Here is a 16,730-nt window from a genome sequence, read left to right as displayed (position 1 = left end):
CCATCCCATTCAAATTTTCCCACAATAAATTCCATGTCTTTAGTGAATACCTGCTTTTGGAATCAGTAAGTTCACATGATAGTCTCATTTCGATTACCCTCACCATAAAGCACTCTCAATGGTAATGCCCCCACCTTGATGGTAAGATTGGCTATGAAAGCTCTATATCTGATTTCTATGTGGGCATCGGATCAGCAGCTCCTAATCACCTTCACTCTTGTCTTGAAACCATTGTCCATTTTGATTTTCAACATCCCCTGATTTGGTCCACTCCGCGATAATGTAAGTGGTTGGATACCCTGAGCTGAGGTGTTATGTCCTCAATGTCCTAATTATCATCATCTAATCCTTGTCCTAATTATATGATGTAGTGCCTATCATTTTCAAAACGTTGTTGATCTCAACAGTCGAACCATTTGGCTTAGGAATCATTCAGGCAATAAATTCTGTTTCACTCTTAATTCGTTTCTTACAACTGTTGACTTGGTCAGTTACCCACTGATCTGGACAGTCAAACTGCTGATCTATAAACCGATGGTCAAATTGGTTTCAGTTTCGAGTCAATTTCTAAAACATTGATACTTCCATGCATCCTGTTCGATCGATCTAATGCCATATCCATTGTTAAAATTATGAGAAGATGATAGACCTTAGCATATCCTTCCCTATTTATCACAACATTGGAATAATACGTCATTTTAGGGCAACGCCTTAAAATGAGCATGAAAAGACAACCCAAGATCTATGGCCAAATGGCCAACTGAGTTTGGTAAACGTTTGAATGCAATGTAATACTAACCCTCCTTTATTAATGCTTGGAGTCAATATAAAGACGTTCACATCTGAAAGTTGTCCTTAAATTCCTACCTTTAAATCTCATATATTATCTCAACCACATATAAAATTTTCATAAAATACAAGACATAGTCATGAACGCATGGGACTTAACCCACCCTGCTATATATTTATACATCTTCTTTCTCTCTAAAAGGATCTTTCATGGTATCAAAGCCCGTCCGTGGCTCTATCAATTCTCAATGCAGCACAATCAATTTAGGTCTTCCTGGCTCTATCAATTCTCAATGCAGCACAATCAATTTAGGAAGAGACTTCGGCAAATAAGCAAAAGCCTTACAACACTCTCCACAGAGAGAATTATAAAATTTCCAGCCAATTTTTGCTGGTGACATTTACTGGTTTATTTGACCCAGTATTAAGGAAGAGAGGTCAGCAAAGATGCAAAAGCCTTACAAACACTCTCCACGGCATTTACTGGTTTATTTGACCCAGATGCCCAGCACAGTTTTATGAGAAAAGGATGCGATATTTCCAGCACCGATGCCAATTAACGTAGCCGTTCTTTTCATAGAGGTACAACTTTGGCCTATAAAAACAAAAAAAACCCATAACTCTTATTTACATCCAAGGGGACCAACAGAATATTGCGTACCAATTAATTTCACTTGTTATTATAAAGCAATCATCCCCTCTTTCTCTCTCTCACACACACAGCACAATTATATTGCAAACTCATAGCAAAGTTACCTCATGTTAATGCTTCTTCTTTTTATTTACTTCTTCCTCTCCTCCTCCTGTTTGTTTTGAACAGAAAAAGGATTTATGAAAGGTAAAGTCATTATGGGCATCTTCCACCAGGTCCCCATAAGCTTCCCTTTATTGGGAACTTGCATCAACTTAGCAGAAAATCTCCTCACCGTGCACTACACAAACTTGCTATGAGATATGGTCCGCTCATGTCTCTGCAACTTGGTTCTTCATTGCCTACAGTGGTGGTTTCTTCAGCTAGAATGGCAAGAGAGATCATGAAAACTCATGATCTCAACTTCTCTAGCAGGCCCTCTTTGCTTTGCCAACGAAAGTTGTCTTACGGTGGGATTGAGCTCTTTAGCACCAAGAGGGTGCAGTCCTTTCGGTTCATTAGAGAGGAGGAGATTTTTCAACTTGTCAAGTCTATTTCCCAGCAATCAGACAATTCTTCTGACCTCATCATCAATTTGAGTGAGATGGTGTTTGCCCTTACAAACAACATCATTTGTAGGATTGCATTTGGCAAGAAATTCCAGCATGAAGGGTCCAAAAAATGTCTACTTCAGGAACTCCTCAACGAAACTCAAGCCTTGTTAGCTACCACTACTTTTACCGACTATTTTCCATCCATGGGGTGGGTGTTTGATATTGTCACTGGACTACACGGGAGGCTCCAAAGGAATTTCCGTGACTTGGATTTGTTTTACAATCAAATCATCGAGGAGCACCTTCATCATAACAGAACCAAGAAGCCTGAGAAAGAAGACATCACTGACATCTTGCTTCAAATGCAACAGGATCAATCTACCTCATTTCATCTTGAAGTGGACCACATCAAAGCACTATTCTTGGTATTATTATTCAACAACAAAATTTATCCATATTTGTTGCTGTTGTTGTTTTCCTTCATTCAATTCTTATCCTTTTTAATTTAAGATATTTTTTACTTAACCCTGTTTTTTTCTTTGACAGAATTTTCTTATAGGTGGAACAGACGCAAGTGCTGCGACCGTGATTTGGGCGATGACAGAAGTAATAAAGAAGCCAATAGTGATGAAGAAAACGCAGGATGAACTCAGAAGTCTTATAGGAAATAAAGGGCACGTAGATGAAGACGATCTTAACCAACTTCATTACCTGAAATGTGTGGTGAAGGAGACATTGAGATTGCACCCACCTGGTCCTTTGTTGGTTTCACGTGAAACAATAAATCACTGTAAAATTGATGGGTATGATATTTATCCCAAAACTCAGGTTATTGTGAATGCTTGGGCTATAGGAATGGATCCCGAAATATGGAAGAACCCAGAAGAGTTTATACCAGAAAGGTTCATAGATGGGTCTGTTGATTTCAAGGGTCAACATTTTGAATTTATACCGTTTGGAGCAGGCCGAAGAATATGCCCTGGGATATATCTCGGAGTTGTTGCCGTAGAGCTTACCCTTGCAAATCTGCTGTACTCATTTAACTGGGAACTTCCTGACGGAATGAGGAAGGAAGATATCGACATGGTCGAGCAGAATGGTCTGACAATGCATAAGAAGATTCCTCTTCGCCTTTTAGCCACTAGTTATATCTGATGAATTATGTCGAGAAAGTCGTCAAATGATAATAAATTTGTAGTCGTGTTTTATGGTGGTGTCGAACTAGTACAAGTAGTCGGTGGAAGATGTAGGATTTTGTGAATAGAACAGATGTACTTATTATTTGAAATAAACACGTTTGGTTTGGGTGAATGTTAAATTTATTTATATTAAAAGACTTTTTCTTTCTTCTTGCTTTATTCTTTATTTATTTATAGAAATTAAGACTATACACATGTGCATATTTAGTTTAAAAATCATTAAAAAGATAACAAGGCAAAATTAAAACACTCATGGCTCTTCATTGTCTCTCATAAAATCCATATTTACTATCTAATAAGATTGCTCTCTTTAATGTTTGTAACATTTTCCTTCTCCATTAAATCCATATTTTTCTCTTAAATCTCCTTTATTCCCTTTTCCTTTATCTAATAAAGTACGGGTGTTAATTAGATGGATTGGGTTAGGTTAAGGGCCAACCTAAATATGAACCATAACTTGAACCCAAACTAATGTCAATACCCACATTTACCCACCAATGCATGGAGTAACCAATTTTCTTATATAAAAATCTAAAGAAACCATTTCTCATTTCCATGGATTATTACATTTTTGTCTATTTTTGTATTAATTTAATGTAAATTTATTTCAGGGATTCTTTTGGTTCAACAATAAATGTAGTAAGAAAGTATTTAACATGGGCCTTTGATTATCTTCTTAGTTCAATTTTGAAATTGTTTTTTAACTTGTTTATTGATCTCATGCTAAGCACATATTTTGTTTTTTTCCTTAAAATACATTTTTAAAACGTATCGCCTCCTCCTATTCTCCTTTCTCACACATGCGAATATTCATTTTTGAATGAAATCATTAAAAATGTAACAAGACAAAATTAAAACCCTCATTGGTCTTCATTGTTTCTCATAAATTCTATATTTACTTGCTAACAACACTATTATTCTCTCACTCTCTCACTCCTTAATAGTCAATGTTTGTAACATCTCCCATCCTGCTCTAATATATATATATATATATAGATATATATATATTAAAGGAAGGCTTTTAGGCCAAAGCTCCCTCCTAGACATGTGTCATCCCATTTTTATAAGAAATAGAATTCAAATTCAACTACCCACATTTTCAGGAAATAGTAATTCAATTCATTCATGGGTTAGCACACGTTGCTTTCTCTATGAATCAATAAGTACTTTAGTTCAATTAATTTAACTAAATTAATTCATTCATTTACATAAGTAACAAATTGATAAGAGAAATACAAAATTATTCAATTATGAATAAAAATGATTAAATAATTCAAAACATTTACTTAAACAGAACATTATTAAATAATTAATAAATTGAGAAAAATACTATAATATGATTAAACAAATATAATTGATTATTCACTATAGAATGGATAGTTAAATAATAAAATGATTAAGTAATTTACTAATTAAGAATTAAATTAACAAGAAAATATTGAATAATTTAATTTATTCAAATAAAAAATTGATTAAGCAATTAATATTGACTAATTCAACAAGAAAATAATTGAGAAATCAATAAAATGTTTAAAAATTAAAAAATTGATAAAATAATTGCGATAGCCATGGAAAACCGTCTTGGACGTAACAATTATCTTGCAAATGTAAACTCCTTTCATGGCAAACCGTCTCTAGGCATACAACACACCAGAATACAGCCCATGGAAGAAGGTACTCCCAAAAAAAATATTGGGTTGTAAAAGCATCCACAAAAAAATTATGCCAGAACGGAAACGATTGGGTCGCATCAGAAAAATTATGCCAGAAACAAAGAATATTCCTCCTCATTGAAGAACAACTCACTAGAATACAACACACCAGAATGCAGAAGAATTGAATACGACAACATCTTTAACCTTCGTGAAATCAATCCATTGAAGAACAAGAACCACTTCTCAAAACAAAGACGACATTTTTGATGAAAATACCTGCATGGAGAAACCAATAAAAAAGACGACAATCGACCGACAAAAGAACACACCATGAAAAAATCAAAAACCTGTTGCAAGAATACTCCTCTTCGCTTTTAGCCGCTAGTTATATATGATGAATTATGTTGAGAAATTCATCAAATGATAATAAATTTGGTGTCGTTATTTATGGTGGTGTCGAACTAGTACAAGTAGTGTGTGGCAGATGTAGGATTACGTGAAGTTGTGAACAGAACAGAATTACTTATTATTTGAAATATACACGTTTGGTTTGAGTGGATGTTATATTTATTTATAAAAGATTTTATGTTCCCTGTTTATTATCTCCATCTTATATATATCTATTGATAGGAAATGGGTGTTTTTTGCGTGCAGGAAATGAAATCTATTCATACCAGTAGATCTCACGTGAGAGCAACCCAGATCCGTAATAAGGGCAGTATTTCCCTTTAATTATTGCCATTATCAATTATAAATAATTACAATTACTAATTATTACAGTAATTAATTACTGTAATTTAATAATTACTGATTATTATAATAATTTAATAAATATATAATTAGTGATTCTAGTTAATAATTACTGTTATTATAAATATTGTTAATAAATACTGTTAACAATAGTTTACTTTAAATTAAAATTATAAATGCTGTTATTAAAAAATACTGTTAATAAATTTAGTAACCCGGTTTTAATAATTACTGATTATTACAGAATTTAATAAATATATAATTAGTGATTATAATTAATAATTACTGTTATTATAAATAGTTAAAAATAAATACTAATATTGTTATCTACTCGTGCCAGTACATCCCGTGTGAGAGCAACCTAGATCCATAGCAAGGGCAGTATTTCCCATTAATTACTACCATTATCGGTTTTAAATAATTACTGTTATTATAAATATTGATAATAAATAGATATTTACTTTAATTTTACTTTAAATTAGAATTATAAATAATGTTATTAATAAATTTAGTAATTATTGTTATTTTAAAAATAATACAAATGTCATTAAAAGTATTGCATTTGATTATTTAATAAAATATTATAATTACTGACTATTATTGATAAATACTATTAATTTAATTTAATTTTGCTAATTATTAATTTAATAAATTCTTTTAATAAATCCTATTCATAAAATTAATAATTACTGTTATTTTAAAAATAACGAAATAATATTATTAAAACTATCATTATTGATTATTTAATAAAATGTTATAATTACTTACTATTATTGATAAATATTGTTAATAATGTACTGACAATAGACAGTTCGACCATTCGGTTTGAATGGATGGCCCGTTCTAACAATTAAAATTACAAGAAAAAATTTACGAAACCATTTCGGCCACTGGTTTTCGGGTCAACGGTTCGAACGAAAAATCCATTCTGACAATAAAAGTTATAGGCAAAATATTGAGTGTGTGAGGTCTATTAAGTAGTATCATACGTGTTATGTCATTCGAGCATGTGACTCATATGACCCAAAAATGGAACCGTTCTGGCCACTTGTTTTTGGATTGATGGTTCGACCGTTCAGTATGAACGGATGGCCTGTTTAGACAACAAAAAATTTCAAAACCGTTCTAGCCACTGGTTTTTGGGTCGACGGTTTGACCATCAGATTTGAACGGACAACCCATTCTGACAACAAAAATTACAAGCAAAAAATTGAGTGTGTAAGGTCCATTAAGCAGTATCATACGTGTTATGTCATTTGAGTGTGTGACTCAGACGACCCGATAATGAAACCGTTTTGACCACCAGCTTTCAGGTTGACGGTTTGACCGTTCGGTTTGAATGGACTGCCTGTTCTAACAATAAAAGTAAAAAAAAAAAGGCCAAATACCATTGAATGGGCCAATGAGTTGACAATTCGACCACTCAGGTCAATGGGTCATTGACCAATTCAATGGCTTTGGCAAGGGACTGGGATTAGGGTAAAACGAAATCAGTTGCTTGGATGGTTCCTAATTAAAAAAATAAAAAGAAAGACAAAAAACCATTGAACGAGTCAACGGATCGATAGTTCGACCGCTCGGGTCAATGGGTCGTTGACCGATTCAACGGTTTTTGGCCAGGGACCGGGATTGGGGTAAAATGGAACCGGTTTCTTGGATGGTTCTCGGGCCGAAATGTCCATCTGTTCGAGTAAACAATGGTTCGAGAACCTTGGTTTTTATGCTTTTGGATTTTCACTATTCAAAGGTTTCTTCTATTGTGGGTTTTATTCGAGCTCGTGCAATATATTCCTTTTTTTTTCATTTTTTGTTTTTTTTTTCATGTTTGGTCTTCTTCTTCAAGATCTTTCAAAATGGTCTAGGGTTTACCACCATTTTATTTCTTCCCTTTTGTTTTTCTTTGGGTTTTCTTGTGCACTTTTTTTTTTTTTTATTTCTTATAAGAGGATCTGCTTTGTTTCGTTCTTTGATTGCATGTATGTTTAGCTCCGTCTCAAAGTGGAAATTTGGACTCAATTTTTTGGTTTTTTTCCTTGGTTTTTCCAATTTAGTGGATTTACCACCAATTTTTTATGAGTTTAAGGTTACTTTAGATTTATCTTTCAAGGTTTTGGAATCCTTTGCAATGTCCACCATTCCCATGATTATGACTAGAAAGTTATTTCGTCTAATTATTGACACCTAGGAAAAATGACCCAGAAACAAAACCGTTATGGCCATCGGTTTCCAGGTCTACGGTTCAACCGTCCAATTCAAATGGATGGCCCATTATGACAACAAAAAATAAAAAATTAAAAAATAATTAAAAAATAAAAAACAGCCAAAAACCGTTGAATTGGTCGATGGTTAAATTGCCCGGGTCAATGGGTTGTTGATTGATTCAATGATTTTTGACCAGAGACCTAGTTTGGGGTAAAATAGAACCGGTTTCCTAGACGGTTCCTAGGCCGAACGGTCCTACCGTTTGTGTCAACTGAGAATTCTTGGTGTAAAACAAAAAACAACTATGGAGTAGAACTCGAAACTATCACTATATGATCGTATTCTTTTATATGAAATAATTTACTGAAGCAATATTTAAAAAACAAGTACAGGATGATCTCTTTTAAGTTTTTATATGAATTTCAAGACTTGAATACTTATAATTCCATTAAAGCCCTTATAGATAACTTATCTAGAGCACCTCAAAGCAATTGAACCAAATTAACTGAATGTTCAGAAATAAAGCAGACTCTAATTGAACCCCGACCAGAGAGACCCGTAGAATTAGGACGCTATTTTAATTTTGTTTTGGATAGTTGGGTTGGATTCGGGTATAGCAGGACATGGCGCCAAACAAGATGGATATAGCCAAGCCCATAAAGTTAGGTCATAGCCAACCACACACGTGCATAATATGAGCGCTTTCATTACATTAGTAGACTTATAAAACGATCGATGTATCCTAACAGAAAGAAAGAAAATTAATGGAAAATAAAAATATTACTCCATGATTGATTCTTGGCTCCATCGATGCACCAATTAACAGAAATTTCACTGCAATTTTGAATTTTAAAGAAAAATAAGAGCATGGGATATACATTTTTGGCAGTAGGTAATTTCTATAGTACTTTAAAGCATAAATTCACATCAATACTAATTGATTGGTTACAGGTTATCAATTCTTTTAAGTTATGTTTAGTTTGAAGGAAAAGGTAGGGAATGGAAGGGAAAGGCAAAGAAATCAATACAATATTTGTAAAGGTCTCTTTACTTTTCCTATTCTTTCCTTACATTTTCCTTCAAATCAAACATAACTTTTAATGTTATAATTGAATTAGTTGAACACAATAGATGTTCATAATGCTGTAAAATTAATAATAACACTCTACACTAGTTATAAAATACATGGGCCCACAATAAACCAACTTTTAGGTGGGGCATTATTATTTGTTCCACAACATGTACACAGCTAGTATAGGCACCATAAGAACGATTTCACAAAATTAAATTTAAGGTTTCTTTCTCCAACTTTACTTTATCTCTTTCTATCATTTTCCTTTCATTTCTGAATAGCTGGAAATTTAGGGGAAGCAAACTTCCACCAGGTCCCTTTAAGCAGCTTCCATTTATTGGAAACTTGGTAGCACATCTCCTAAATAATTGAATATAGATGAAGGCAATATTTTTTTTCTTCCATCATCTATAAAATCTTGCCTTAGGTTTACTTAATTACACAACACTTGTGGGATCAAGGATCAAAGTATTGGCATCGGGTATCGTATCGGATAAGTCGGATACGGATATGTTTTGGAAATGCATGGATACAAACGAAAGATATACAAATGTTTGGATAGCTAGTGAAATGCATCCAAATCAAATAAATACATTAATAATACTAAACCAAAAGCTGAATTATCTATGAATAAGATATAAAGACATGATAAATGCATACTTTTAATAGGTTATATGAAGAGAAATTTTACAATAAACAATGTCGGGACTCTAGAGCATTCAAACATTGTACAATAATTATCATTCTTTCAATTTTATAATTATAGTTTTCAATTTTTATTAATTTTGGAATATTTATTAATTTAGTGTTTTATTTAAATAACAACTATTTTTAACTAATAAATATGTTTTCATTTTTACATATAATGTTTTTGTTTTACAAATAATTATAAAATATAACAAATAAATCATTTAAGGTAGATACAATAAATTATATTTAATTTTCAGTTATTATTAAATCTTTTGGGAAAATTAAATTTTAAATTATTCATTCCAGTTTCTATAATTATAATTTTCTATTCTCCATTAATTTTGTTAGGAAAATTTATTTATTTAGTATTTTTATATAATAACTATGTTTTCATTTTTAACATATAATTATGTGTAAACTAAAATATATAAATCATCTAAGGTTGATGAAATATATTATTTTTATAATTTTTAGTTTTTATTTTTTTGGAAAAATTAAATCTTAAATTATTTATTTCAGTTTTCATAATAATATTTTATAACTTGTATTAAAGATGAAAAACTATCCAAAAGTACTCAATTGTACAATTTTATCAAATTAGACATGGATACGCCTCCGTATCGGTATGTATCATCGTATCCACTGACATGGTGCGATATAACCCAATATAGAGGCATATCATACCAATACGCATGACTCATAAGATACTTATTGAGTCGTAGCGTATCCTGTATCCATGATCATGGATACGAATACAATATGCCCCGTATCAGGAGTATCGTATTGATACCTTAATCCTTTTGTGGGATGGGGTTTGATTTGATTATTAAAAATAATTAATGGTCTATGTCAAATCAAAATTAGCCTTCACACCCACTTTGTAGCCCTTCTAGCCGCATATGGGAAATTTCTCAATACTTGTATTGTTTGGCAACTCTTTTTAGAAGATTTTAGGTAACCTAACAGCTGAAAGACGATCTGAATTTTTACATTAAGATCTTAGCAACTTGAAGACCATTAGTTAAGGTGTGTTTTTTTGTACGAAGATGAATTGAAAAACAAAAACAAAAAGAAAATAGCTTAATATGTGCTTTGCATATCTTATTTGGGCTATGGCTTTTATTGGTTAAATCTTTTTCTAATCAAACGGAAAAAAGGCCAAAACACAAATTATCGAATTTCTAAAAAGCCAACAACTTGCAGGAAAAACAGTTAAATGGGGCTTCACAGGAAATGCTTTATATGCATGGAGGCAAGGACTCTGAGATGGACAGATGTTATCTTTGGAGGTTCTGAAGGGTTAGGTGCTTGAGCAGAGTTGGATAACCCATTTGTCAAATCAAAACCAAAATCAGCTTTTCCTAAAGTATCCATATTGTATACAGTATTCACTTTCCAATGACATCATGATGGGAATTCCGATATCATGGGAATATAAATAAAAGGAGAATGATCAATCAGCCCATCAGAATTTTATAGCTCCAAATTACAGGGGAATGCACCATGATCGTGAATTGATGCCAAATATGTGATTTATAGGGGAGAGAGGGCTAGTAGTAGGGGGGCTGGAATTCAGAATTCTACATCTTGTGTATCCGTACTTCTCTGTAAATTAAACCAGAAAAAGTATGGAACAGGTCCAATGCAAATTTATGATTTCCAATGCATAATTATAAATATTCAAAATGTCAAAAACTCCTACTATAGAGCTATAAAATTACCAGCCAATTTTTTTGTTGGTGGCATTTACTGGTTTATTTGACCCAATATTAAGGAAGAGACGTCGGCAAATAAGCAAAAGCCTTACAAACACTCTCCACTCTCCACAACATATATATATATATATACAAGGTCCACTCATGTCTCTGCAACTTGGTTCTTCATTGCCTATAGTGGTGGTTTCTTCAGCTAGAATGGCAAGAGAGATCATGAAAACTGAGAAGAAGAAGAAGAGGAAAAAGAAGAGAGGAGAGTCAGACGTGTTCGAATGGGCACAGTTCATCAACCGGCACTGTTCACTAATATAAGAGCAATACAAAATTTACATGAAAGGACCAGGATGCCCCTGATTAGTGATGGAACACCTAGTCTAATAAAACACAAGATACAATTAGGCCTAGTTACTAAGGCTCATTAACTAGAGACTCTAATACCCAACCCAGACAAGAGAATAACAACATATCAATCGAACCAACACTCATCATCTCAACTTCTCTAGCAGGCCCTCTTTGCTTTGCCAACGAAAGTTGTCTTACGGTGGGATTGACTTGACTTTTGCACCCTACGGAGATTCTTGGAGAGAGATAAGGAAGATATGTGTGGTTGAGCTCTTTAACACCAAGAGGGTGCAGTCCTTTTGGTTTAAAATTTTGTATAATAATTTTGTATAATTTAGCACCAAGGGGGTACACGTTCATTCGTGCGACACCCCTGCCAAATTCTATAATGTTCAAAGATTCTTTAAATCCTATACCTCAAAATAAGCACTTTTGATGCACAGTTAAGACCATGTTTGATGATTAAGTACTTGTTAGTACTTCTTAGAAATACTTATTTTAACAATCACTTAAGGTTGTTTGGTAACCCACATTTCAAATCACTTATTATGTTTTTAAGCACTTATTGGGGTGGGGATGTTTGGTAAGCTATTTTCCTCATAAGTGCTTATATTGACACAAATGACAATTTTAGCCCTCACTTCACAACCTCATCTTCTGGTTCTTATTCTAATGCATCCAACAACTGTTTCTGATTCTTCTTATGTTTAGTAGAATTGTGATTAGAGCTCTTTGCAAGAGCTTCTTCAGCATCCAGAATTTCTTCATCCACTAATGAATCAAGAACAAAATTTCTTTTACCCATTTTCTGCAAATCAATACAAACCCATTAACGGAAATGTGTTTTCCTTTGAAGGAAGGGTTCCTCTACTTCTGAAGCTCTTCAAAAGGCCATGTAACTTTTTATTCTTCAGCAACCAAAGCAATCTTCGAATTGTCAACTTCTTTTTGCAAGGTTACTGAAACACATCAACAAGAAAGAAATTTTCTGCAACCTTTCGGTATATCAAACAAAACCCTTTAGCGGAACCAGCAAATTAATTATGTCGACATTTCCTGCACCTTTATCAACAGGGAAGACGTAGAACTATTAATTCTAACCCATTTTCTGCATCTAATATAAAACCAGTCAACCGTAAGTAAATTTGCATCCATTAATTTCCTCTGAAGGTCTTGTCATATTTAATGGTAACAACTATAACTCCTTGAGATCATGTTAGCACTGATCTCAGAGGTCCATTTATTTCTTCCTATAAACAAGCAAAAACGAGAGATGAAGGGAGATCGGGAAGAAGAGGAACAAGTGAACAGCAGAACAACAGCAATTTCTCATACTGACTCTTCTGCTTCTATAATCGAGCTTCTTTTCACCTCTCCAACAGGAGAGTTCACAAGTGTAAATCTACAAAGAACAGGGAGTTCAAGTTAGAAAAAAAAACACAAAAAAAAAAAAAACGATTAAATGAGAAAAAATCTTCAGAACATAGAAGAAAGAGGCCAAACGACAGGTCCGTTGGCCACTGTTCCTCACCGCCTATCGTCGCTGGTGGACCTACAACTGGTGTGCCGCTACCTGGGTTTGAGGTTCGAATGAATGGAGGAGGAGGTATAACCTTCACAGGGGTATTTTAGGCATTATAAAAATTTATCAAAGACTGATTCATCCCATTTTTTTGGAGAAGTACTTAAAACAAAACAACTTGAAATCACTTTTTCAAAGTACTTTAAAAAAAAAGTACATCCCCACTCAAACACTACCTAAATCTTAATTATTTACTTGTTGAAAGAAGTACTCCTCATTCAAGTGCAGACTGTGTATTAGCCCCACTTGATGAAAGGAGTCAGTGATCAACAGAAATGGTTACCTCACTACAGCCTATTATTTCCTTGCTATTGGTAGATATGCTAGGTTGTAGAAACCATTTTTTCTGACTTTTCTTCAGTTAACTAGCTTGCTTTTTTAGGGGGAAGAATTGAATGATTATTACTTGTGCCAAAGGGGAAGAGAATCCTGGCCTCCAGGGAAGATCAGATAAAGAATTTATTTTTCCTCTTGAATGAAATTGTCCAATAAATAATTACAAAATAATCTTTCTTACAAACACAACTATTAATATAAGGCATACAAACGAAAGTTAAAGAAAGAAAGAAAAGAAATAGATTATAACATCACATGATCACAGCCATGGCTGAAGTATCACCTGTTCGTTGATGGATGATCAGGTCTAACCAGACCAGCCATATCCTTCATTCATGTTACTGAGAGAGAATATTGTTTTAGGGAAGAAATAAGAAGGAAATTGAAAGATACAAATTTTTATCATGAATTTTGAAAAAAAAAATTGACGCATACTTATTTCAGAATTTGAAAATAAAGATCAATTCATCATTTAGGCTCAGTTTAGGAAGAGTACAAATAAAAATATTTACGTACAAATACATACAAAATAATATAAAATACAAGATTTTGCACTCTAAACATTTGTATTAATACTTCTTCCAAACTGAGCTTTAGTCCCACATGGGAGAGGAAGGAGAGCTGAATTATAAATACAATTTGAGAGGCAAAACAAAGCATACCTTTCTCGGCCTTTTGTCTAAGATCAAGTGTAGTATCTGTTCTTATCAGTTTAATATCTGATACGGGGCCATCAGCCCACATGATATTAAATTAATTGTTCTTTGGAGAAGGCCCACTTCAGTAGCTTGCAGAAATCGAGTTCTAAATCTGAAAAGAAAACACCAAAAAGTGTTCATGTTTTGTATTTGCTCCAGTTTCTTTTGTCCCATGGATGGAGAAAATTAATTGCATTATGAGATGCCTTTGTTTTAAAAGTTTTGACTGTTTAGTATGTGATCAAACAAGTGCACTTTGCAGGCATACCCTTGATTGATCAACTTGATTGTTTAGTATTAGAATGTCACTCTACCACTTGATATATGAAAAGAATGCTTCATCTCATTGTTTTATGGAAAACTTTTATGAGATACTCCTCTACTAAAACAATAAGATCCTCTCTCTCTCTCAAGGTTCTTTAGCTAGCTAGGTGCTGCAACAAGTGCAAACAAGACTCCAAGTTCATACCAACCTATTCCTTGGATACATCATTCATTTCCATGATGAGAAAATATGAGGAATATTGGAAAGGTGAAGTCTTTGTATCAAGATGATCTCTGATTTTTCTATTATACTCTAATACAATTTGTACATGATATTCCTGTGTTGGGATTCACATGTAAAGAAATCTCAGTCTTCTCCACTCTTATTTTTATTATCTGATTCCAAGTTATTTCAACTGACGAAGCTTATATGTTGCATATGTGTTCAAGATTCATGGTATTTTTTGTTCATCAGTTTGTTGTATTAAATCATCCAACGCAAAGCTTAATACTTGGATAAAGATTGATCAGAACTAGGACTGAAACTAAAATGTATAATAAGGACTATGTGGTATATTTGGGGTTGCCACATAAACTGCTACCCGTGACGAGAGTTTAGTATTAGAACAAAAATTTTAAACAATATTTCTATTTTAAGTCTTCAAATTGGTTCTTCTTAACAGAATTATCTTGAAAACACTAGAGAGTGATAAATTGACCTATTATCTTTACCCTTTCCTTCAATTCTAAAATAAATCTATTAGAAACAAATAACTTGTGACTGTTACTTTCCAGCTCTAAACTACATATCTATATGGCAGTTAACAAAGATAACATTATGTTTTTTTTCACAGTAGAACTCTTGAATTTGTTCCTCTCTCTCTCTCTCTCTCTCTCTCTCTGCAACAGATCTGAGTTCTATACAGATGTGTAACAGAATGAGATACAGATCATTGGCTAAAAGCCACGATCAAAATCTTTTGAAAATAATTCTCACTTAAAAATATCAACTACCTTACAAAAAAAATATAAGATGCTATGTTGTCTTCTCTTTCTGGAACACTACAGGAATGAGAATGGCATCTGGAGAGGAGATATTAGGTAGTTCAATAAGGCTATGATCGTTGACGAGGCCATCCCAAGAAAGAGAAAGACCCTCCAAGCCACTTAGAGAGGCGAGCACACGGCATTCTTTAGTAAAAGGCGAAAGATTTGTTTGCTCTGTGCTAACCGCGCAACTGCGTGAATCGATTTAGAAGATGAAAGTATCTGATATAGGGGCCTGGGTGAGTGGTCTTTTTCTCTTCTAACCGATGTGGGACTTTATAATCATCTGGGTGGTATGATTCATGGTTCATACACTTATGAAGAAATTTTGTGACTTTCTTATTTGTTTGTTTCCGTATGAAACCAGAGTGGAGACAAATTTAGTCCCACTGCCCGACTGGTTTGACAAATCCCCACGCTTCTCTAAGTATTTTTCTATTTCAATGTTTCATTAATTTAGGCTGTCTGACATGGTGATCGTTTCCTTTATACTGGAAGAGCAGTTCGGCAATGGTCGATCATTGGTTTCAATTGCATCTCAATTCTCAACCTGGTCAAATGGTCAAGCTACTAGAGGGCAATAAGCTGGAGTTTTATAAGCACAAGAACCAAAGGAAGAAGGGGAAGGCTGCAGGAGGTGCTGCTTAAGATTTTCATAACAGAATTTTGTATCCCAAGGTTGAATTGTAGATCAGTTTAAATAGGTTTTTACTTCATCCAACTATTTCCCTTTTCCTCAAAGGCAGCATTTGGCATTACTTATTTTAAGGATTTATCTCCTCTTTTCAGTTAAAATAATAAGGAATGACAAAAGCAGCCTATACCCACTTCCCATCCATACTTGAATGAAATTTCAAACATAAACAGCAGAAATCTTCAGAAACCGAACCATAAAGCAATATATTATGGTTCAGAAACACAGAACTGAACCATAAACCTTCAGGCCATTCTTAACCAAAGGAGACATTCTGGAAATATTGCAACTCATTCTAATTGGATTTCTCTTTTACCACACCCTTCAATTGTCCTCACATCAAATTACAGTTCTGTAAACCATGAAGTAAGAAAACACTCGAACCCATGATACAATCTTCTTGTATGTCGATTTAGCAAACCAATGCCTTAAGCCACTCAGCCATACCTCCAAGTTGATGATCGGAATTGGATGTGCCGGGTTTGGTTGGTTGCCCGAAGGGCTATCTGA

General features: G+C 33.6%; 1 protein-coding gene and 2 pseudogenes across 1 annotated transcript; 2 read left to right on the top strand and 1 right to left on the bottom strand.

Moving 5' to 3' along the window:
- The first annotated feature begins 1,504 nt into the window (after positions 1–1,504).
- On the top strand, positions 1,505–3,308 carry LOC148843182 (cytochrome P450 71A1-like). The gene is made up of 2 exons (XM_088957121.1): positions 1,505–2,399; positions 2,521–3,308. The coding sequence occupies exons 1-2, from the start codon at positions 1,737–1,739 to the stop codon at positions 3,127–3,129; spliced, it is 1,272 nt and encodes a 423-aa protein (XP_088813247.1). The 5' UTR covers positions 1,505–1,736; the 3' UTR covers positions 3,130–3,308.
- A 10,867-nt stretch (positions 3,309–14,175) lies between these two features.
- LOC148843181 (U2 spliceosomal RNA) lies at positions 14,176–14,345 on the top strand (annotated as a pseudogene).
- A 1,267-nt stretch (positions 14,346–15,612) lies between these two features.
- LOC148843180 (U5 spliceosomal RNA) lies at positions 15,613–15,719 on the bottom strand (annotated as a pseudogene).
- Between the last annotated feature and the right edge of the window lie 1,011 nt (positions 15,720–16,730).

This window comes from Nelumbo lutea, chromosome 8, assembly GCF_056320005.1.
Source record: "Nelumbo lutea isolate HS-2025 chromosome 8, American lotus-T2T, whole genome shotgun sequence".
In the NCBI taxonomy this organism is placed as follows: Eukaryota; Viridiplantae; Streptophyta; class Magnoliopsida; order Proteales; family Nelumbonaceae; genus Nelumbo; species Nelumbo lutea.
Note: the sequence above shows the minus strand (reverse complement) of the source record. Positions and strands in the feature narration are given on the sequence as shown.

Bases quoted from the DNA above. Each gene is read 5' to 3' on its own strand.
- LOC148843182 (XM_088957121.1), top strand. From the start codon at position 1,737: ATGAGATATGGTCCGCTCATGTCTCTGCAACTTGGTTCTTCATTGCCT. The intron at 2,400-2,520 runs GTATTATTATTC...TTTCTTTGACAG, and splicing joins ACATCAAAGCACTATTCTTG to AATTTTCTTATAGGTGGAAC.